Raw genomic sequence first — 22068 nt, 5'->3', positions numbered from 1 at the left:
TCCCGCTTCCTCGATCATGGCCGCAACCAACGTGACGCCCTCAAAGATCGGAGTCATCTCCATCGGCGACATGGGCGTCGGCATCGCCAAGCTCCTCATTGCCAAAGGCTTTCAAGTCGCAACGAACTGCAAAGGCCGCAGGTAAATTCAAACACTCTCCACCTGTATGAAGTAAACATTCGATATCACCTTGGAACTAACATTGCTACAGCGAGGACACCCTCCAACGAGCCCGCGACGCAAAAGTAGAGCTCCTAGACACAGACGAAGCCCTAGCATCCCAGTGCGCCGTAATCCTCTCCGTCGTGCCCCCGCGCGACGCAGAAGCCACCGCGGAGCGCATCATCGACGCCCTCGCCGGCACTGCATCGTCGCGCGAGACACCCCTCTACTTCATCGACATGAACGCCGTCGCCCCCTCCACCTGCAAATCCATCGCCGCCTCCTTCGCCCGCGCCCGCGCCCCCGCACGCTTCGTCGACGCCTGCATCATCGGCGCCCCGCCCAGGCCCAAATCCGCCCCCAACGCCGGCACAAACGTCTCTGCCTCGGCCCCGCCGCCCGGTCCCGGCGACGACGACAACGACCCGGATGCGTGGTACGTCCCGGGCATGCCCATGTCCGGCCCCGACAAGCTATCCGACCTCTCCCTCCCAGGTTCCTCCCCAGACGACGCAAATGCATCCTTCGGCGCCCGCCTAAGCGCAACCCTAGGCGGCAACCACATCTCCGACTCCATCGGCGCCGCCTCGGGCCTGAAAATGTGCTTCGCCTCCCTCTCAAAGGGCTTCACCGCCATCGCCACCCAGGCCTTCACCTCGGCCCACAGGATGGGCGTGCTCCCCCACCTGCGCGACGAGCTCGCCGCCCGCCTCCCCTCGCACCTGCAGTCCGCGGAAAAGGGCGTCGTGACGATGCCGCCCAAAGCGTACCGCTGGGTCCGCGAGATGGAGGAGATCGCCAAGACGCACGCCGAGGAGGGCGGGTTCGGGCCCGAGTTGTTTGTCGGCGCGGCGGGCGTGTATAAGTCCGTGGCGGAGGATTCGCCGCTGGGCGGGGAGAAGATTGGCAAGAGGAAGAGGGGCACGACGGTGGAGGACGTTGCTGCTGCTTTGACGGAGGGGTTTGAGAGAAAGAAGAAGAAGACGGACTGAAGACTGATTCACTCTCCCCATAAGTACAACTTGGACGAAATGTAGATTTCAGGCAAAGGGTCAAAAGTAGCTTTGAAGACTTAAACATTGTCTCAGTTACATTTCAACGCTGCACTCGTTTGTTTGAAGTTTTCCAAAGATCGCTCTCGACGCCATTCGTACCATGAACCATATGCTGCCTGCCCAAACCTCCTAGCGCCTCCTATCCCCAGTACTATTACACCATGATCCATTATGCGCCGGCCAGGATACTCTTACACTATATAACATCATCGCACCTTCGTCACAAAATTCGTTGTCCTTATTCCAATAACAGATATTATAACACTGACAGCGTCAGGTCACCAGAGAGCTTCGCCTTGATGTGCACCTCGACGTCCAGGTTGAGTCTGAGGTCAACAATAAAGCCTCGCTCGCCTTCGTGTAAGATTTCTCGCGGGTTCTTCTCGCGTTGAGGTCGCGGTGTAGAGAAGTCGGGACCGCCAGGAGGGAGCTCGCCACCATCCTCGGGCATCTCAGTTATCGGAGCTCTCAGGGAGAGATTCATATCCGACGGTCGCCGACGACACGCCGGAGGCCGCCGGATCGGTGGGAACGCTGATGATGATGATGACGATGAGCTACTCGTGGTGTCCGTGTCAGATGCCAGCGCAGACGCGCTGTTCTCGCCGAGGCGCGGCACTCTTCTAGGTGCGGCCCGTCGGTTTAAATGGCCTGACCGGAGTGGTACCGGGTCGACTAGTTGCTCATCTTCCGAAGGCATCGCTGTCGATGGTGCTGGCGCAGGCCGAGGGGCAGCTGGGCGTCTTCTGGCAGGCCTCGACGCCGACTGTCCCGAGCCTGACTGATTAGGCTTTGGGTTGGCAGCGCCTTCCCCAGCGTCGTCGGTCTCCCTGTCGCGGTCAGAGCCGTCCGACGCAGGTCTCCTACTCAAGTCTGATCCCTGTGACCGCGACGGTCTCCTCCGCTGCTTGGGTGGTTGAGATTTGGGCCGGGGCCGTGATTGTTGCTGGGAGTTATTTGGTGTAAGTATAGTGTTATTGTTGTGTGAAGCTGGCGACGGGCCCTCCGTGTGCTGGGCTGATTCCATCCCGTGTAAGTGATGAAGAGTCTGCCCAGTAGAACCGGTTGATGGATGATGACGGAGTGTAAGTTGATCAAGAGTTGTTTGGATTAACTGTGTATATACTGAACCCGACGATGGTGGTTGCGTATGTTCCGCTGATGTCAAAAGTTAAGATGTTGGAGATTCGAGGGTTGAAACAAACCCTCGTGTCGCGCTCTGCAGGTGGTTTGCCTCTTTATGTGTCGATCGTTATTCTCACGATTCAGTCGTACAGCGAAGGGCGCAAGACGGGCCTTCGTGCTCGGGAGAGGTGATATAAGTCTGTACTATCACTAGCAGCCGTCATATTGTTGCGCTTGCCCTATCGTCGGTCCGTTTAGAGTCGCCAGGTCGATGGTAGCAATCGGTGTCTCCGTTTGAATAAAGTGTGGTCGTGTCCGTGTTCACGGTTCACCGTCGACTCTCCATTCCGGTTGCAACGATTTCCAAGGTTTGAGGTGACGGTGGGAAGAGTGAGGCAAGGTAGACGCCGGGAGAGAGCTGGAGTGTTGTGGTGGAAGACTTGGGGGAGACGGGAAGGTGAGAGGCGCAGACTGGGGGCCGGGGAGTTGGAGTGGGCATTTACCTTAGTGCCAGAGCTTCTTCCTGCGACGTGCAAACGCGGGCGCGGGCGAGGTGCATGCACCCTGACGTTGCAGGCCGGGACGTGCACTTGGCGGGGGACCTGGGGCGACATGGGTGATTTTTCTTGGTTTTTGGAGGACCGTTGCCAAGTTATATGTCACACTCTTCACATGCATGGAGGGTCCCCGACGATCGCAAACTTGATTTTTTAGGGGGCGGCGCCGCGGCGGCTCACTCGTGGACCTCCCCAGATAGGCATGTCCCTTGTTTTGACGACTGCGATTTACGGGCACTGCAGTTTATGTACGGACATCCAGTCAAGCCAGTCTCACCCATACCGAGACATGCCCTGCTCTTTGCCGCATAGGTGAAGGTGAGCCTGGTTGGACAACCAGGCCCTAGCACACCGAGGTACCCAGGAACAGCCGCTACCATCGATAACTCGTCCTTGTTGAGTTGCTCCAGTCTCCAGGGGGCCCAAAGCGGCGAAAACGGGGATCTGCAAACCTACCGAGTAACATCGGCAGGAATATTTCAGGAAATCTTCGGCGGACCACTCGGGCAAGTGGACACAGAAGCCACGGAGGCAATGCCGAAGAAAAGGGTCCAAGATTCCAAAATCCTTGATTGGTGCCCTGGTTCACTCGAGTCCCTGATTTTGGACCATGCGCGGACTGTAATCCGGATTCAGATCAGGTTCATCAACAAGCTGATGGTGTTATTGTTGACTTCTATAGTTAATGGTCCACGATGCTATTGGTGAAGGCGCACAATGGGGGGTTTTCTGACAACTGGCTTTCCACGTGTCTCAACCAGGCTTCTCCTCTCTCGTAACTTGGTCTGAGGACTGGCCCGAGACATTCCGTGCAGCATAAACCAAGGTCAGACTGAGCTGGACCAGTGTTTACTCGATCATATCGATATCATCGTTCGCGGCGGGGACCGCGGCAGCGGCAGCGCCACCGTTCGGCTGAGGCGCAGCCTCTCCGGAGTTGCCTCCGCCAAAGTAGTCAGCCATCTCGGCATCCAGTTCCTCCTGTGTCTTCCGAGTACGACCGTCTCTACCCGAGCGGCCACCTCTTCCACCTTCTTGGTCTCTGCCGCCATCTCTACCACCGTCTCTGCCACCATCTCTACCGCCTTCTCTGCGAGCTCCAGGTCTGCGTCCGCCACCACCGCCACCGTTTCCGCGCCGGCGGGGCATAGGGCTTCGCGAACGGTTTCCACGGCTTCCGGGGACGTATCTGTCAATGCCTCTCTCAGCAGCCTCGTCGACATCGTATCTTCGTCCAGGGGACATGGATCTCGAGCGACCGCCGGGAGCAGAGATTCGCTCTGCAAGTGGACGGCCCGGCATCACCGCCGAGTCAAAGGGGTTGCGAGATCGACCGCCGGCTCCACCGCCAATGATTGACAGTTTGATGGGTTGGCCTGAGATGTTAGTCTTTGAACTGCCACTGACAAATTGACTCGAAAAAAAGGCACTTACCGTTAGCATTAGCACCGTCAAACTGCTTGATCGCGTCCAAAGCATCCTCGCGGGACTCCATCGTGACGAAGGCAACGCCCTCCGAGCGACCAGCGCGATCATACTTGAGATCCAACTTCGCGACAGGGCCGATTCTGTTAAACAATTCCTGCACAAGCTTTAGTCCGGGCCACGGTATTCGACACCTTTAGGGGAGCATACTTCCAAGTCGTCAGGAGTCAACTCGTAGTGGATGTTCTCGACGCGGATTTTCGAGCTGCTCGAATCTCTGTGACATCCAATCAGCGTATGCTCGGATGGATTACGGCACAAAACTTGCCTTTGCTCAGGCTCGTCGCGTCTCCGTCGAGGGGCCGGCGCACGGCGATTGTCTGCTCCGCTTTAGCTCATGTTGTAGGTGTGGTATAGGATATTCGGTCGTACCGTGCTCTTCGAATCGATCGTGAACCCATTCACTATTCGCAGGATTAGCTCACTGCCACCTTGGGAGTTCATTCTGCGTGGAAATACCTATCGAGGTTTCTAGGCTCGTCACGGAAGGACTGTATCGCAGGACGGCGACACCTGTTAGCTGTGCCATTGCAATCGACAGGTACCGCTCCCGGCCTTCAACAAGACGGTCGGCATGGAACCGAAAGCTGCGCGGTAGTCGTGGTCGACCGGGATGAGGAGGGAGGAGGGTCATTCAACCTGGACAATCAGCCTGGAGATCTACCAGGTGACGGGTTGTGTATGCGGCATCGTACCTTTCTAACGCCGTCGCGAGGATATTCCTGGCGTTCGCGTTCGCGTCTTCGGGGGGCGCCTCTACCGTTTCCACGGTTGTTGCGAGGGCCGTCGCTCTTCTGCAATTATTTTGGTCAGATCCGAGGTCGCATATCGTACAAGGCTGCGGGTTTCCTTACCTTCTCGCCAAGGATCTCGTCAAGGCTGCGGTCCAGCTTGTCCGCCATGATGATTTGTTGGGTGGAAGTATGTTCAGAAAAGAATCTATGCAACCCAAGATGTCGAATTGGGTGGTCAAAAAAATCACCTCGGTACCGTGGGAGGTGAACTTTGCTGCAGGATGTAAAAGGGACAACAATGCTGATCGCGACTCAAGTGACCGAGTGCAGTAGACGCAGCTGGTAAAGGCAGGCACGGCTGACCGCGGATTGAATGGAGCATCCGACCGCCAAAGAAGTGTGGCGCACGTTGTGCTAGGGACAAAGTGGGTACGTGGCTGAAGCCCCTCGACTCTGCTGGAACTTTGCTTAAATAGGTTAGCACCAATTGGCTTCGAGATGTAGAACAGGAAATCTGGAAATAGCTCCCCATGTTTTGACGCCTGGCGGGCTCCCCACTACAGGTCTCAGGGGTCCGAGTAATCCACTCCATTTGACCCACCTCAGACTCCCAGTGGCTTCCCATCCGCCCACCGTTATCCACTCAGTCAGTGGAGTGAACCCGCAAGTACGCACCAAATAGCGCTGCTGGTCGCAAGCTTTACAGGTGCTGTCTCGCTTGTCTCGCCTGTATCATCCGTGCCGTCAGCGCCCTGCATCCCCTGATGTGAGGCAGGAGGATCTCTCGGCCCGGAATTAGTCCTCGAGGGAGATGAAGCTAAGCCCCTTTTGTCGTCTGAAGTGTAACTTTACTGTAGAGCTGTCCTCCCGATGCGCCTCCCTTGAGTTGACCAGCCCGCCAGAAATAGGAATCTCGTATCTGGCCAATTTCTTCACTCCCTCGGCGAGAGACACACGGGAAGGAGCGCTCAGTGTCATCTTTCATATCTATTGCATGGCACCCCCGATTCCCTGCGACAAAGGAACGAAAACCGTACCTGTTCTTCTTAGGACCCAATACCCGCGATAACCAAAGCTCGCTTGCAGCTTCGCGAAAGCCAAGCCAAGCCAAAAAACCATCGAACAACCACCTCTGATCCCTCGACAACCTTTATGATTTCCGCATAGTCCCCCTACTCGTCAGATTGCCTGCCATGGCCCGTCCCATGGGGTCAGTTCGCTTGAAGAAGGCGAACCCGGTAACCCTCGTCCTCGGCGCCGTCCTCTGCATCTTTATCGTCGTCTTCCTCATCGGACCTTCCAAGTCAACAAAGGCAGAGCCAGCCGGTACCGCCTCCCACCATCTATCACCTCCTACCGCCCCATACCGAAAGAAGGCCAAGGGCGACACGAGACCGCCGCCCGTCGTCCGCTACAACCTCAACAATGTCACCATCACGACCGACCCCATCGGCAACCGCGAATCCGTCCTCATCCTGACGCCGATGGCGCGGTTCTACCAGGAATACTGGGATAACCTCTTGAACCTCAACTACCCTCACGACCTCATCTCCCTCGGCTTCATCCTTCCCAAGACCAAGGAAGGAAACGCAGCGACCGCGGAGCTACAAGAGCAAATCACAAAGACCCAGGGCTCAGAGAAGAACCGCTTCAAGAGCATCGTTATCATGCGCCAGGACTTTGAGCCGGCCATCGCATCCCAGGACGAGGGCGAGCGGCACAAGATGGAGAACCAAAAGGCCAGGCGCGCCGTCATGTCAAAAGCCCGCAACTCGCTGCTCTTCACGACCCTGGGCCCCCAGACGTCGTGGGTGCTCTGGCTCGACGCCGACATTGTCGAGACCCCGCCGACCCTGATCCAGGACCTGGCGGCGCACGACAAGCCCGTCATCGTCCCCAATTGCTTCCAGCGCTACATGAACACGGAGACCAAGAAGATGGAGGAGCGGCCCTACGACTTCAACAGCTGGCAGGACAGCGAGATTGCGCAAAAGATGGCCGAGACAATGGGCCCCGACGACATCCTGCTCGAGGGATACAAGGACATGCCGACATACCGCGCGCTGATGGCGTACTTGGGCACTGATGAGAAGGATAAGTCGGTGGAGATCCCCTTGGACGGCGTCGGCGGTACTGCCTTGCTTGTCAAGGCAGATGTCCACCGCGACGGGGCCATGTTCCCACCCTTCTCCTTCTATCACCTCATTGAGACTGAAGGTTTCGCCAAGATGGCGAAGCGCCTAGGCTGGCAACCGTTCGGACTCCCGAATTACAGAGTAAGTAGACGTCAAGATGTCATTGATCTACACAACCGCTCACACTACTTCAGGTTTATCACTACAATGAGTAAGGGCTAGGCATCACGATGGATGTGATCTGGGAAACAAAATGACGAGTACATCACGCCTTTCATCTAGAGGTGTTCAATGGAAAACAGAAAGTTGAAACATCCCCCACCCACCTCTTAGTCGCCAACAGCATCGGTGGCGGTATTACGAATTTTACGCGCGGAACAGACCTCATTGGAAAGAAACCTCATATGCTCCTTTACCCCTATGTGCAGATTACCCCCTTTCTTTCGTATCTTGCCAAAACATAACTGCGTCCCACTTTCTTCGGATGGGAAATGGCGGCCGGGGGGTTGGGCAACGGGCGTTCTCTGCAGTACATTTCACACAGCAAACTACATAAACAAATCTGGGAGTCTGGTGGAATATCGGAGGGATTAGCTGGTTAAAGGGGGTGGGAGAAGGCTTCACTTCTGACCATTGGCTTCTTGAGGGTGTAAGATGAAAAACAACGACGCGCCGCGAGGAATCGAGAGGGGGGTGCGGTGACGAATCGTGGGTTGAGCAAGATATCGGCGGCATTAGAGAGAGCACCTATTCCATGTTTTCAAGGGCTCTAGTGTGATAGAACAAATGATATTGTATCTCAAAGTGAGCTTCTCGCTGCAATTATACAATCTGTCATTGAGTGATGATGATAGCCCTCTGGGTACTCCCTACCAAACGAGCCTTCCGTCCTTTCCCTTCCCAGCCCATCCCGTTCCATGTACATTTTATGTATGTGATCTTGTCAAGTTATCTTTATCCAAAAACATAAGCCACTGCTGAAATCCAACCCAAATTCTCTCCCTTTAGAAGACTGGACCGCATCAGTCTACCAGCCAGCTAGGCAGGGTAACGTTCTCCCAAGTCAGACTATGCCGCCTCCAAGCTACGATGACAGCGACAGCCTTCACCCCGCAAATCAACCTCCCCTCGCCTCCCCAATTCCTAACGGCCCTCCATCTACGGTCCTCTACGACCCCTCTACGGCCCATCATACCGCCCCTCGTCATCGCGGCACCAAAACTCAACGAGCGCGCGCGTGCCCAGCACGTCCCCGCCGCGCAGCAGCGCCGCGACGTCGACGTTGAGCGGCGAGTCCGTCTCCGGGTAGGCGAGCAGCGTGCGCACGGCGCGCACGCTCTCGAGGACGCTGTAGGCGGGCGTCCAGGCGTCCTTGAGCAGGTCGAGGCAGATCTCGCCCGTCTGCAGCGCAATGTTGGCGTGGACCACAGGCGTCGCGAAGCGTATCGTCGGCGGGCGGATGGGGTAGTCTGTCGGGATCTGGATGTGTAGGAGCCAGCGGCCCTCTGTGTCGTTGGGTTAAGTATTAGCTATGGTCCCCAAGATGGAAAGAGGGGGGGCGATTGTGCAAGGGAAGAAGAAGAAGAGAGAGAAGACCTACCATCATACCCGTTCCCGATCCCCCGCCCGTTGACAACAGCCTCCCACGTCAACAGATCCTCATCGTCGACGGGGCCCAACCTCTCGATGCCCCTCTCCTCCTTCTTCTCCGACCGCCACACGTCGAGCTCCTTTATGAGCCTCTTGATCGCGCCGCGCCCGTCCGACGTGGACTTTGACTTTGACTTCTTGCTGCCACGGTCTCGTTCTCCTTCGCCTCCTGGCGCCGCGCCCGAGGGATTCGTCTGGGAATCGGGCAGGTTCTGAATGCGCCACGACATCTTCGACAAGTTAGGATTCCTGTCTCCTGCTTGCAATCCGGGCTGTGCGCGCGATGGATGGACGGACGGACGGACGGACGGAGGGGGGAGGACCTGTGGTTCGACTGATAGGCTCCTGGAGCTTATGGGTCGCAAGTAAGGGAGGGAAGACGGCCAATTGGTACGTAATCGCGTATGAGTTGATGTGGTTCACGACAGTGTTCGAGTAGATTCTCGGAGCAAGCTAGCTATATGAATAGCTGTTGATAATCTTTTTGGATTGGGGGGAAAGCTTTGGGGCAATCCCCAAGCCGATGGGCTGGGTTTAACTTAGTTACCTTACCTTAGCAGTAGCCGAGCCACGCTCTCCAGCTTCCCCAGGGTGTCACTGAGACGTACCTTGTGACGCGACAGGATACCTAGGTGGGTCCTGTGGGTTCAGCCGAGGTTTCCCACACCGGCTCTCGACTCCGGGTTCAGTCCGGCATCTGACCAACATCATCCGCATCGTCCGTACGCCGTTTGCGTTCCATTTTGTTCCGTCTCGTGCCATCCCGGCCAGTGTCACTGAAGTCTTCACAATGCAAATGCTCAAACTCAGTATCATTGGCAAGTGGTCAAGTGGAAAGATTCAGAGTGACTCTCAGAAATATGTTCATTAATATTTGTCTACGTCGCGATTTGTGCCATCTTCCATCGTCTAGAGGGCTGAAACAGCCGGCCGGCCAAAGAACTATGAGAGACACTGCAAAAGTGCCTCGACTTGTCTGCCTCGCCAAGTTTTCGCCTTCCTAAATTCGCATTTCATCCCCGATATGTCCAGAGAACGGAAACAAAACCATTGAACCACATGTTTCCGGCCCCCACAGTTGTCACCAAGACATATGGCCGCGAACCTGCTATGCTCATGCAACTTGCTGCTCATGCTATCATCACAAAGAACGCCGAATCCGTGTCCCAAAAAAGCCGAGTCGTCGGGGTTTCCATCTCTGCGCGTTGCGTGAAGCTTTGGTGACGACCCGGTGTTGCTTTTCTTTCGCTAGCCAGGCTGCGTCGGCAATGTAGTTGCAGACGCAAATCCCGTCCTAGCGAAGAAAGACATTGTTCCGCCAGAAGGATCTGGTCGAAGAGAAAGTGTAAAGAGTTGTACAATAATTCCATATACATGCGTCATGAAGTCACATTTGTTGTTTGCGGTGAAAGCTGGCTATATCGTAGCCAGTCACCCTGACTCGTTGGTGTGCGTCTCCTATTGAAGTCTAGGATGCGGCCTCCTCTTTGCTGGGCTTCCAGAATCGCATCATCCGGCTGAGTCGTTTCGATTTGCTGGACTTGTGCTTCTTGTCACCCTCGCCATCGTATGAGACCTCCATTGATAGCTTGCTTCGCTCCCCATGAGAACTGCTGATAAGTCTACTCAGACTGGCAAGGCTGGATCGCCGCCGCCCGAATGCTGCTGAAGATACTGAGACCGGCCGCTGTTGGTCGGGTCGTATGGGCTCCTGTCTCAATTGAGAGCTGGTGGCAAAGGAGCTGTCCCTTGTCATGGTCGAGTGACTAGAGGTCAATGACGGTATATCTACGGAAAGCCTGACTTCTGGGCCCGGCTCCCCGAGAAGTAGAGATTGGAAGTTGTTCTCCTCATTGACTGAAGATGGTGCCGTAGAAATCCGCTGAGCGTCGTATGACATGGGCGAACGGGGTGATGGGAAGGATGAGGCGTGGCTCATTGAATAGGGGCTGACGGGAACGTGCGAAGCAGTCGGCAGGTGGAGGGGACTAACGTCGACAGGGGCCAAGTCCTTGCTGGCGAGAATTCTGCGCGGAGACGGGGTTGCGGAACCAGTAGACTCTGCTTTTTCGTTGAAGATGGAGCCGGTACGGAACTCGGGGATCTGGGCAAAGGGCTCTTCAACAATGACGTCCTCTTGCAGGGGAATGGGCGCTGTCTCCGCGCTCATCTTGGCTTCTACTTTCGGTGCGTCCGTACCAGTGACCTGATCACGGCTGATGCTGCCATCAGGGCCGCTGATAGAAGTATCGTCGAGAATGGGCTGCTGGACTTTGTTGACAGCGGGCGGTGTCGCCTCGTCGCCAGAGGATTCCGCACTGTCGTTGAAATCGCCTCTGTTGGCACGACTGCTCGTGTACAGTGATGCGCACTTGCCAGGGTGCTCGTCGTCTTCTTCGTCCTCCTCGAATACGTCGGCCATTGTCGAGCTGCTGCCAAAACGATGTATGCCAAATCGGCCCACATCGAATGGTACCATCTCAGGGGCGCTTTCAGCGCGACGGTGGTAGTGCATTCCTGGCCCGCTGAAGCCTTTCATACCCTGTGCGCTGTGCAGCTGGCGCTTGGTGGAGGCTGCGGCTTTTTGGGCGGCGTCCCATTCAGGGTTATTCGCAAGAGGCGTGTTGAAAGGACCCAGCGCAGCATCCAGATCAATCATGGGGAAAGATGTGTCGTCTTGGGCCGAGGCAGAGCGCGGCTTCCATTCTTGTAAGCTCTGAGGTTGGCTGGATGTATCCGTCACCATGAGTGTAGGTGTGACCGGTTCGACGTTCACTTCCGGTTCCATCAAGAGTGTGAGGGGTTCATCCTTCTGCTCGATTGTCTCGAACTGGCGGGCAGAATCGCCCGTAAGATCCAGGTCTTTGCACTTCTTGTTCCGCGGTTTACTCTTTCGTGCTAGAATTGATCCGGCCCAGTTCTTGACCTTCTTCTTCTTCTTGGACTTCTTGCCGTCTGCTCTCTGGCCGGCGTGGTCCGAAAATTCTGAGAAGCCAACCGATTCCGAGTTGGGCTCTGAGGTTGATGAGGAAGATGAGCTGGTTGGCTTGGATCCAGAATCTGAAGAACTCGAGCTCACGGGCCTCGTGCGAAGTGGTGACGCAGTTGCGTTGAAAGGGTCCAATCCGAAGAATGACCACCTCTTGGGAGTCTTGGTTGGACTAGGCATCGGGGGGCCGACAGAGCCTGCTTCAGGCACGTTGATTAGGGTAGGAATGGAGTTTCTCCTCCTTGGCGATGCCCCGACTGATTGGATGCTCTGGGATCGTTCCAAAACCGCCCCAGCAGTGCTAGGCCTGGACTCGTTGTTCTGGCGAGAAGGTGTAAGTACCAGAGGAATAATAGGCTCGGTCTCCACATGTGTAGTTGTCGTTGGGATGGAAATGATGGACGAAATGCTTCCAGATACCGAATGCCCTCCGGGTCGAGCTGTAACTGTGCTGGAAGTATCGCTTGACACCATTGATAGCGGGCGTGGGATGAACTCGAGGGTATCAGAGAACCCAACACGAGCACGCGTGACTGGCCTGGCTGCGGGAGAAGCCCTGCCACTTGATGAACCCGAATCTGCAGTGACTGGCCTGGTAAGTTCTCTGGGCACTCTGAGGACTGGTTCGGATTCAACACCCTTCAGAGTCTTCTCGACCAGACCCGCATTGTGATGGTCTAAACGCCGATCAAATTCAGCCGGGCTTGTAGGAGCACTGTTGCCCCTGAGGTTACCGGACGCTGAAGGCTGGACAATGAGAGATAGGTCATGGCTTGAGAGCGCAGCAGAGCGTCTGTGTTTGTGGCCACGACCGCCCGGAGGCTTCGGGGGCAATTGGAAGTTTGGGGACGCAAAACCACTCTCGGATCTCGTTGGGCTTGTGCCAGTTACGGTGATGGAATCTCCAGAACGGATGCTTCCTCCTACAAACTCGCTCCCTCCTCTCCTGTGTCCAACTCCAGTTGGTCTTGCAGGTGATGCCGCTAGTCTCGGGGACACAGGCGGAGGGGATAGAGGCGGGCTAAGCAAGAGGGATGTATCTGGAGACAACGAAGCGCCGGGATTGAAGGTAAAGTTGGGAAGCGCGGGTGATCTTGACGGCCGATCTGCTGCTTCTGAGTTCATGTTGAAGGTCGATCGGTCTTGGATTTCGATGGCGGACAGCGGACGTCGCCCAGTTGCTCTCGAGAAGGATGACGGTGCAGAGGCCGAAGAGGGCCTTGCCGGGAAGACGAATGGTGGGTTTGGTAGTGGAGGCATCGTTCGTGGAGAGTGTGGTCCGGAGAATGATGATGTTGAGGAAGTAGAATTATCCAGCATTACTGGAAGAGAAATCGCTTGCATCGAGGGCTCGTCCAAAACCTGTGTACTTGTGGCTATCATCATACTCTCAGGTCCGACAGTGGTTGCCATGCTTTACTGAGCCGCTCTGCGGCTACAGGTTTGATCAGCAACTAAAAGAGGGACATAAAGAGGGCGCAAATGCAAAATGGTCGTCGTTGGTTGAGAATGGAGGATCGTTTGGGTGCTCGACAGAGGACGACGCGTCAGGGGGCGTTTTGCGAAGTGATGGCGGGTTGGGTAATTAATTCTGCAAGGTGGCAGATTTAGCGAGTTGGTTCTTCTTTTCGTTTTTGATATCGCGAAAGAGAATTGGAAGAATCGATGGGCGAATAAACACCTTTCGGAACAAGTCGAATATGGCGCGCTGACGATGGGAATTGGGCGAAATTGGCGTTCACGATTGCGTACGTGACAGAAGCGGTCGACCAGGTAAGACAAATGCTATTTATCGAAGATGAAAATTGAAGGTGTTGTTAAGGAGCGGACGGCACAAGACCAGAAGCAAATCTGCAAGATCTACAACTAGAATTGAACCACGAGACAGAAGTCAAGAAACGACGACGGCCTCGAAGGGTTTTGGGGGGAAGAGAGTTGATGGGAAGAAGAGGGGGGTTGCGACGCGGAAGACTAAAGAGAGGATGGGATGGATGGGTGGATTTAGGATTAGAATTGGGGACAGACACACACACACACACACACGCACACATACACACAACAGCGAAGAAGCGACGAGTCGGGTCCAGCGGTCGGGGTGTGTTGGCGATGGGAGAAAAGGGGGGGTGAGAAGACAGGGATGAAGAGGGTGTGTGGGAGGAAAACCTCAGTTGGGTTTGGACTGGCTCGGGGAGAGGGGGGGCCAGTCTGCAGAGGAGGAAGGAAGTCCAGGGGAAAAAGAGGGAGAAGTAGTAGTAGCAGGAACAACTACGACCAGGGGGCGTGCGATTGTGATTCCAACCTGGAAGTCACAGTCAGGGCCCGGACAAGCAAGGCAGGGACGACCAGGGGCTGTTCAGGTTGATGGGGCAGCAGCCGTAGCGCACTCGCATTTCATCACTCAGAGTGCCTCAAAGACAAAGTACGAATATCCGCACCGGATTTACTATGCAAAGCAAGGTATCTCTCCTATTCACGCATACGGAACGGGGCAGACAGACAGCAAAGAGGCACCTCGCGTCGCAGGATTTGACAGAGCACACCTCACTCAGCTTTGAACCCAGCGAGACATGAACCAGTCATTAGGAGGTGGGTTGGACTCTTGGTAAACAGAGCATATTATGTATAGGCAAGCACTACAAGGTACGTGTTAGGTATCTGTTGTTCATGAAAGACATGAATCCAGAGAGTCGCGTCGAAGCAAAGATGTGTATGTAAGGCGGTTAGAGCTGAACAAAAATTATCGAGTACTCTTTATTCACTGTTTGGGACAGTTGTTGAAACTCGTATGCGCCCACATTCGGTTTTTTGCCTACTTACTTAGTTGAGGCACAACGCGCCGTATGTATACCTTTACACACAGAACAAGACCATGCATGCTCTACAGTTCCAAATGTATCAGTAGTTCATCAGGAGTACCTAGCTGGAAGATTCATATCCCCATCAATGAAGCCCCTGGTTCCCTACTCACTTCGACGCTTCCAGATGACATTGACATCCTCCGTCTTCCAGACCTGTCTTGGTTGTGTCTGTAACCAACGTAACGTGCAGCAGTATCGCTGTGCTGCCCTGCATTCTGCATGAAGCACTGCATTCACGCACACACGTTGCCGCAACTAGACGGGCCCTGACAGGTTGGTGTTTTGCCTTGCAGCCAATTCTACACTGAGTTGGGTGCGCCGACCAGCCTGCCTCTAGCAAACCGCCCACCTCACTCAAAGCCGCTCAGTTCCTGAGCAACCTGACCAGGCGGCCCAGGTCCAGGTCGTCGAGGAGGGCACAGACTGGATTCTCTAGCGTATCATGGAACCTGCTTCCCGTAGTTGTGCGAAGTGTGGTGAGTGGCCGTACTAGTACCGAGTAATCGTCGCTGAGGTGAGTTGACGGTGAGATGTTGGCTGCCACACCTTTTCCTCCCCTCCTCCTTGCTAGCGAGCTCTAACACCCGTACCAGTTCGCACTAAGACTCGGCCGTCGTTAGGCGGCCACAGCCCAGGCCCATCTTCCTCTGCTTCCTGGCCTTAGCGGCGGCCCAGTAGGTTGTTGGCTTGTTTGGCTTGGTTGACTTGACGAGGTTGCCAGGCAGAAGCTGGCACGAGAGGACTAGACAGAGCGTAGTAGAGCCTAGAGGACCCGCGAAGCTGCACCTCAGCCGTCAATGGCAACGCAACGTCTTCACCGCTTCGTGTGGCCTCAAACACACGTTCGCTATTGCTTTCCTTTGTCTCTCATGCGTGTATTTGGTACCTACCTCTTTCATGACCCTTCTACTGGTAAGGTAAGATCATGGACTGGGCAAAGGGAATCTGACTTTTATCGAAATGGTTTGACGATAGTTCTGAGACTGGAACAGTGGATCTGGGCCTGCAATGAGTCGGCTTGCTATAAGTCAAGAGAGAACCTAGGAACGGAAGTGGACTGAAGGCAGGGAATAGAGGCGCTGAGAGTTCAGTGCGCTCTGTGTCGTGCATTGTGTAAGGGACGGAGACCACGGTACCCTTGGGCCGTTGTGTTCAGGTACTTGATTGCGGTGCAATATTGAATTTTCTGTTGGCCACCACCACTGAGACTGAACTTGATTTCCTACCCTGGTATAACGGAGTATGCGTACCTTTTTCTTTCTCCTCTTACCCAAGTCCACCCCAAGCACTCAAGCACACACACGCACACCACGCAGGCACGGCACGGCAGGTAAGACCTTCCATGCGGGGAGGTAGCGATACGTATCTTTTCACACAGGCGGAAGGAACTCCCCAGGAGCGCTTCCCCGTCGCATCCCGCAAGTGGCCCACGAAATGCACGGTCAGAGCAAGACTCAGAGCGAGAAACTTCCCTTTTCGCAAAGAGAGAAACCACCAGATGTTGACTTTCTCTGACGGATAACTTACCAGCAATGACTGAGCCAAGTAGGGCTCGGCGAGCGATTAAGTTCAGCCGTCAGCTACGTTAGTATACCTTAGCAGCAGCGCACATCATCAGCTCAACCACAACCACGGCACCTCCGGGTTTGGGGGGATGACAAGAGAAGGTGCCGATGGGAGCAAATCCAGACCGGTGCTATGATGGACGACCGGATGGCCAGCACATGGCAAATGCAAACGAGACGAATCATCGCAACGCCGTGCCCGACTAACAGCACCAGAGTAGCGATGGCAGACAACCGTCTCTGCAGGTACAGCAACGGCGTTGGCTCCATTCGACCACGCCCCCTCCATCTCCATCGCTGCCATCCGCCCCTTGCGGCAATTCTGCGAGAAAGCCACCACAAGACACAACTAAAGCCTCGAGAGAAGAGACGGGACGATGAGGCACCAGAAAGTTAGGCCAAGTCACTTCAAGTCATGTCATATCATGTTTTGCTTGACACCTACCACTTCCCAAGGTTCATACACCCAGCTCCCGCCCAAGCACCACCTCATCGGGGATTACACTTTCGCTTCGTCTTCTAACCTAGATTCAGTCCCGTATACTGAACACCTTCTTTGCTTCTTTTCCTCGACCCGAGCGACCCGGCCTGGTTTCAACCCCAATCAAAGACATCGGCGGCCGTGCCTATGTACGAATATTGCGCGGGGGGCTTCAACTCGATTCGAATCGACAGCCACGCCGCATCTCGAAAATGGGCCGACGCCTCGGGTTCTACCTCGTCCACGGCCAACGCCAGAGCCAAAGCGGTCAAGCGATGTGTGTGGGCTCAGTGCAGCGTCCCAAAATGGACTTCTTCGATGGTAACACGGGCGCTGAGGCGGCACTGGAGCCGAATTTCTCCTCCACGTCCAGGTTCAACGGCGGCCTCTGACTGGCTTACGGTCCTGAGAACGAGAGATGGCCAGGGGTGTAAAACATATGTGCCAAGGTCCCTTCGTCACTCTTTATCCACTCTTTATTGCTGGGCTTCAGAAACGCCCGCGTACCCCCAGGCCCAGAGGAGACGATGGCCCCCCCTCCAAGCCTCAAAGACCCCTCCCATCTCCATTTTATTTCAATCGGCCAGATGACCGATAGCACCTGGCAGATCTGCTTGCTTTTTCCTTAGTCTGGAAAGGGAAATCTCTGGATCCACTGGAACCACAGCTACGAGTGTCTACGAATACCTCACTATTGTGAATAGGGTACGGAGGACAATGGAGAGGCGTTCCGAGGGAGACGAATGCCATTGTCAATAGTTGCCTCTTCAGTTGTTCACTTTTCGCATATCGGGATGGTATGCGGACATTCGACTGATGCCGTCCGTCTTTTCAGCAATTGGCGCACAGCATCTGTCAAATCGTCGTACCGGGACAGCAATGGCGACATGATGCTAGAGGAAACATTTCATGTCCTATCATTGGCAACCACCACACGCTTTCCGGATGGGATGGGATGAGATGGGATCATTACCTTATTTCTCCCATGTTCCCGTATTTGACGCCCCCGTTTCCTCAACCCACTTGGCCGCCTAGGTAGTAGTGGGGGGGCATGTCACAGTCGGAGCTGATGGAGCATCAAAGGCAACACAACCATACAACCCCACACAGGGCTATGTCTTCTTCTGTCACTGGCAGGCATGGCAGGCCAGTTCGTATGCACGGAGCGCTCGTTTACGTTCACAACGGCAGCAATCGATTCCAGGGCTTTGTGCGGGTAGTGCGCGTCGAGCCATCATTGCACAGCTTCGGCGGCGCCTTCAACGTTTGAGGAAGCCACAAACTATGATAAACCGCCCGAGGGATGGTTTATCTGAGGCTTGCAATTGCTTACAGCGGAACAAAGAGAGTATCACGCGGCTTAACTCTAAAGTCTGTTTTCATTTTCGTTGCTACGGTCGGGAGCCTCATCTTAACTCAGTCGCAAACTCGGGCGTCGGAGCCGGACCAGGAGCTCTCTTGATCGAACGACTGGGCCCGCCGAATTTCTTCCAAGCCTGGTCTTACCTAGCTCTGATCAACGTCCGCCAGCCCGTTGAAAAATGAACAGGTTCTTCGTGCGACGGCGCCGTCACGGTTCAACCCATGGCATCAAAGTATGACAAAGAGGCGAAGCTATCCCCAAACGACTAGCTTTGCTTAGTGGCCTGGCCATCAACTCTTTACCCTTCAAACGTTTCCGAGTCGCCCATCGCGACGAGCATCAACAAACAGGCGGCTTCTACCCGTTGCTGGCCTACCAAGGCCCGATGCTTTTCCCAAGCCGCCCTCATGCGGCTGCTGCTCACTCACCCTGAGAGTTGCAGATACACCTGCAGAAGCAACAGATGATAACCTTCGCGCCTCTTGCATCGCTCCAACCAATCTGGCCTGTCAATCGCCATGTTGCATTCGAACCCACTACGCGAATTCAAGTTGCATAGTGCACAGACGGACCTGCATGACGCCACGCACCAATCGAACACAGAATGAGGCACTTCGGTTTGATATCGACGAGAGGGATTTTGACAATGGTTCTTCGTTCGATACTAAATACAACGCGGTGAGGAATAACGCATCAGTTGCATCTCTGCTGTTTATCCGTACGGATATCTATTGCCACCATGTTGAAACCCTTGGTCGATGACATGCCGAGACTGATGGTCGTATTCAATCCTGCCACGGGCAGAATCCTCCATAAGCAAATCAGGAACAGTTCCTCCTTTCAAACACTCATCTCCCAGCAGGGAACAAAAATCATCCTCGTGATGGTGCTTTGCCTCCTTGGCTGACAGCCATCTCCACCCCGACTGGGATGTTCAGTCCCCATCAATTCCCATTTCGTACTCTTCCCTTGTCAAATGTTTCTTTCCCCCGAACTCCCACCAATTTTTTTGCAAGCGCGGCTCCGGCCCAAACCATACTGACTTGCATCATTTCATATCCGATCCGATCTGCCAACTGTTCTAAGAATACCTCACCCAACTATCCCCTACGCTTCTGCCAGCTGGTGGCCCTCTGTCGACCCTTTCAACGTTTGCTGGCGGCAATTCTGAACAAGCCGGGTCCGGTTGAATTGCGGGTGACCCAAACTAATCTCGCCTGCAAGATTGACCAGCAGCTGCTTTCAGCATGACCCCACGCCCTCGGTAATGAAATGAAGTGGTGGCCAAGTCATCACAAATTTTAGGTGCCGCCGTTGTTCAAATTTTTTGTGCCAGCTGTCTTTACCTAATTCCCCGTCAATATTTGCTCCGGTATCCCTGCGCCGACCAGTAAAGACATCATCTTTAAGGATCACTAGAGGCTCTAAACATCGGGAACCTAGTGTTTAATATCTGGGATATCCAAGTTTGACGTGACAAGGCACGCGTTCGATTAATTCGGGGGGCAGGGATGCCGACTCCAGAATCTGATAGTCTTGGCCAAGTTGGCAGCTGGGGAAAGGAGGAATGTCTTTTCAGTGTCATTTCGGCAGCCTCGTGCGCCGCCACTTCGTCGGACATGAGCTTGCCTGCCTAGAGGCGGTACATCTCAACCGCAGTTTGATTGATTTGTTGTTGTTCCCTTGACAAGAACCAAATCTCAACGCCATTCATCTCTGCCGACACTACACACCAGTCCTTCATGCGAGCTCCCGGCCGAAGTTCGTTTTCCTTGAGGCACCAATCGATATGATGTCTCAAAGCCAGGCCCAGCCATGAGCCACAGCCGTTAGACGGCGGCGCAAAGAGAATAACACAAGAGAAAAAAAAAGGACTCAGGCTTCGGACGTCATTTCAAACGGCGGATAGGTACATCGGGTTATTGATGACGAGACTCGTTTGGCAGGCTTCTCGCAAGCACAACAACGTAGCGAGTCAGCTTTAGGCAATAGATCCAAAGTATATCGCGAAACCAGTTGAGCATCGTCATCTAAGTCATGGAGATCGTACTCCTTGTCGGTTTCTTTCTTGGTTTCCCACTACTCCCAACCTCGAGGGTCGTATCAATGTTGCTTCTGTCACGAAGCGGCGCCATTATCATGTACATCTGGCTTCTGAGCGGAGCAAGGACCCTGAGAAGCATCTTGGCACCCTTTCCTCAGCCACATGCACGGTAGCTTATTTTCTGGGTACTCGCACCGCCACAAGTGACAGCGTACATCTTAACTGGTTGAACGGCAGAGCCTTGCGCCCCGCCCGCCGCATTCCCTCGCTTTGCAAGAAATTTTCTGTTCGGCGTGAGGGACCTTGAATGCCGCCCGCTGCACATTGAAATCTCGACTACGTAAATTAACGTTCCTCAGCCTTTGAAGTCTGCAATTCTTCAACACCTGTCATCATGTCTGCTGCGGAGCCCCAAGCTGCTACTGCCGCTGTCGACAAGCCGCTTGGCATGCGAAAGAATGGTACATTCATCTGCCCCATTCTTGGGCTCATCCGACAGCTTGAAGCTAACTTTTTCTCCCTTTAGGCAAGCAATGGCACGAGACGAAGAAGGCATTTAGGCCGACGTCAGGCCTGACTTCCTACGAGAAGCGCGCCAAGGAGCGCGTCGCAATGGCGGCGATGAAGGCCAAGGAGAAGGAGATGAAAGACGAGAAGGAGGCAGAGCGCAAGGTATGATGATGCTTCCCTATGCTTGTTTTCCTCTCTCGGGCTACTCGGCTGACAACAATTACAGCAAAAAGTCCAGGCTATCAAGGACAGAAGAGCCGCCAAGGAAGAGAAGGAGCGATACGAGAAGATGGCTGAGAAGATGCACAAGAAGCGTGTGGAAAGACTCAAAAGGAAGGAGAAGCGAAACAAGCTCATCAATTCATGAGCTTGACTGCACACGGGCAGAGTTGCTATTGGAAAGGGCACTACGATCGAATCTCGGCGCCGACAAAAGTCAGGAGTAGCGCCGTTCCCCCCGTGACAAATTCCGAAACAGACTCCGGTGGTGGAGGAAAAGAGTCGGGCCTAACGCGCCCGTATTTTGCACAGCTCAGTCGACAAACGACTCGACACACACGGGGCTATGCGAGGCCGAACGCTATATCGTCAAGCGATACCCCCGTGGAGATACCAAGGCTACAACAAGGAGCAAACCCACAGAGCGGGCGACAGGCGACAGGGAGGCGGATCCGGAGCCGGCGGGACGGAACAGAGGAGGGATGGAACTGCTGATCCCATCTGCGATGATCTACGATGTGTACTACGAAGAAAGCCCAATGAGGCTACTCATCCGAGCTTTTTTCGCTCGGTGAAATCGGATCAAAGGGCCAGATGGCGGCAATGGAAGCCCAGCCAAACGTGGGCCGCGATTCATAGTTACATAGAAACAATAAGCGTATGACTTGATCCTCATTTTTGGGAAGGGGGGTTCTGGACCAGCAGTTTGCAAGTCCACCAAGGAAAGTGCCGGTGGTTTCGTTCAGACGACGTTTCATGACAACGGGGAAGGACCCCGAGAGGCGCATGTGAAAGTGCGTCATTGGCCCATACACAGAGAGGTGTGCAGAAAGGCAGCACCAAACGACCAGCTTTCACTGGGGATTCTGGAAATCTCCGTGCACACTCCACCTCCACCTTTTTTCCCGATCTTCCACACTGCGACCTCCCTTCTGTAAGGAAACAGCCACACACACAAACCCAGCGCATCTCTTTTGCCCCCCAAAAGCCCAAAGCATTGACCGTTCCAGGCATAGGTCAGAAAAGTCTAAACTACGGATAGGCCGTCCCAACCAAAGAAATCGTCTGGCTCGGGGAGGGTCTTCTTTTTTTCAGCGCTCTTTCAGCGGGCGGCACTGGGCAACAAGCATAGGTAC

At 54.7% G+C, this 22068-nt stretch overlaps 8 protein-coding genes across 8 annotated transcripts; 3 read left to right on the top strand and 5 right to left on the bottom strand.

The window, feature by feature from the left end:
* Positions 1-16: 16 nt before the first annotated feature.
* Positions 17-1154, top strand: CCOS01_13632 (uncharacterized protein; the record flags this gene model as incomplete). The annotated part of the gene is made up of 2 exons (XM_060461778.1): positions 17-141; positions 212-1154. The coding sequence occupies 2 exons, from the start codon at positions 17-19 to the stop codon at positions 1152-1154; spliced, it is 1068 nt and encodes a 355-aa protein (XP_060307498.1).
* Positions 1155-1473: 319 nt separating this feature from the next.
* On the bottom strand, positions 1474-2244 carry CCOS01_13631 (uncharacterized protein; the record flags this gene model as incomplete). The annotated part of the gene is made up of 1 exon (XM_060461777.1): positions 1474-2244. One exon carries the CDS (start codon positions 2242-2244, stop codon positions 1474-1476), a length of 771 nt encoding a protein of 256 aa, XP_060307497.1.
* Positions 2245-3748: 1504 nt separating this feature from the next.
* CCOS01_13630 (RNA binding protein) lies at positions 3749-5286 on the bottom strand (the record flags this gene model as incomplete). The annotated part of the gene is made up of 7 exons (XM_060461776.1): positions 3749-4275; positions 4334-4481; positions 4535-4704; positions 4757-4788; positions 4844-4875; positions 5080-5178; positions 5239-5286. 7 exons carry the CDS (start codon positions 5284-5286, stop codon positions 3749-3751), a joined length of 1056 nt encoding a protein of 351 aa, XP_060307496.1.
* Positions 5287-6311: 1025 nt separating this feature from the next.
* CCOS01_13629 (uncharacterized protein) lies at positions 6312-7468 on the top strand (the record flags this gene model as incomplete). The annotated part of the gene is made up of 2 exons (XM_060461775.1): positions 6312-7394; positions 7448-7468. The coding sequence occupies 2 exons, from the start codon at positions 6312-6314 to the stop codon at positions 7466-7468; spliced, it is 1104 nt and encodes a 367-aa protein (XP_060307495.1).
* A 964-nt stretch (positions 7469-8432) lies between these two features.
* CCOS01_13628 (ubiquitin-conjugating enzyme) lies at positions 8433-9253 on the bottom strand (the record flags this gene model as incomplete). The annotated part of the gene is made up of 2 exons (XM_060461774.1): positions 8433-8758; positions 8854-9253. Coding segments are annotated over 2 exons (726 nt in total), but the record flags the coding sequence as incomplete, so codon positions are not given.
* A 1118-nt stretch (positions 9254-10371) lies between these two features.
* CCOS01_13627 (cell wall proline rich protein) lies at positions 10372-13152 on the bottom strand (the record flags this gene model as incomplete). The annotated part of the gene is made up of 1 exon (XM_060461773.1): positions 10372-13152. The coding sequence occupies one exon, from the start codon at positions 13150-13152 to the stop codon at positions 10372-10374; it is 2781 nt and encodes a 926-aa protein (XP_060307493.1).
* A 2504-nt stretch (positions 13153-15656) lies between these two features.
* CCOS01_13626 (uncharacterized protein) lies at positions 15657-15860 on the bottom strand (the record flags this gene model as incomplete). Its single annotated transcript, XM_060461772.1, has 1 exon — positions 15657-15860. One exon carries the CDS (start codon positions 15858-15860, stop codon positions 15657-15659), a length of 204 nt encoding a protein of 67 aa, XP_060307492.1.
* Positions 15861-20597: 4737 nt separating this feature from the next.
* Positions 20598-21080, top strand: CCOS01_13625 (Cgr1 family protein; the record flags this gene model as incomplete). The annotated part of the gene is made up of 3 exons (XM_060461771.1): positions 20598-20664; positions 20730-20875; positions 20940-21080. 3 exons carry the CDS (start codon positions 20598-20600, stop codon positions 21078-21080), a joined length of 354 nt encoding a protein of 117 aa, XP_060307491.1.
* Positions 21081-22068: the final 988 nt, after the last annotated feature.

This window comes from Colletotrichum costaricense, assembly GCF_030867565.1.
Source record: "Colletotrichum costaricense strain IMI 309622 chromosome Unknown Scaffold_18.1, whole genome shotgun sequence".
Lineage (NCBI taxonomy): Eukaryota > Fungi > Ascomycota > Sordariomycetes > Glomerellales > Glomerellaceae > Colletotrichum > Colletotrichum costaricense.
This window is presented reverse-complemented; position numbering and strand designations above follow the sequence as displayed.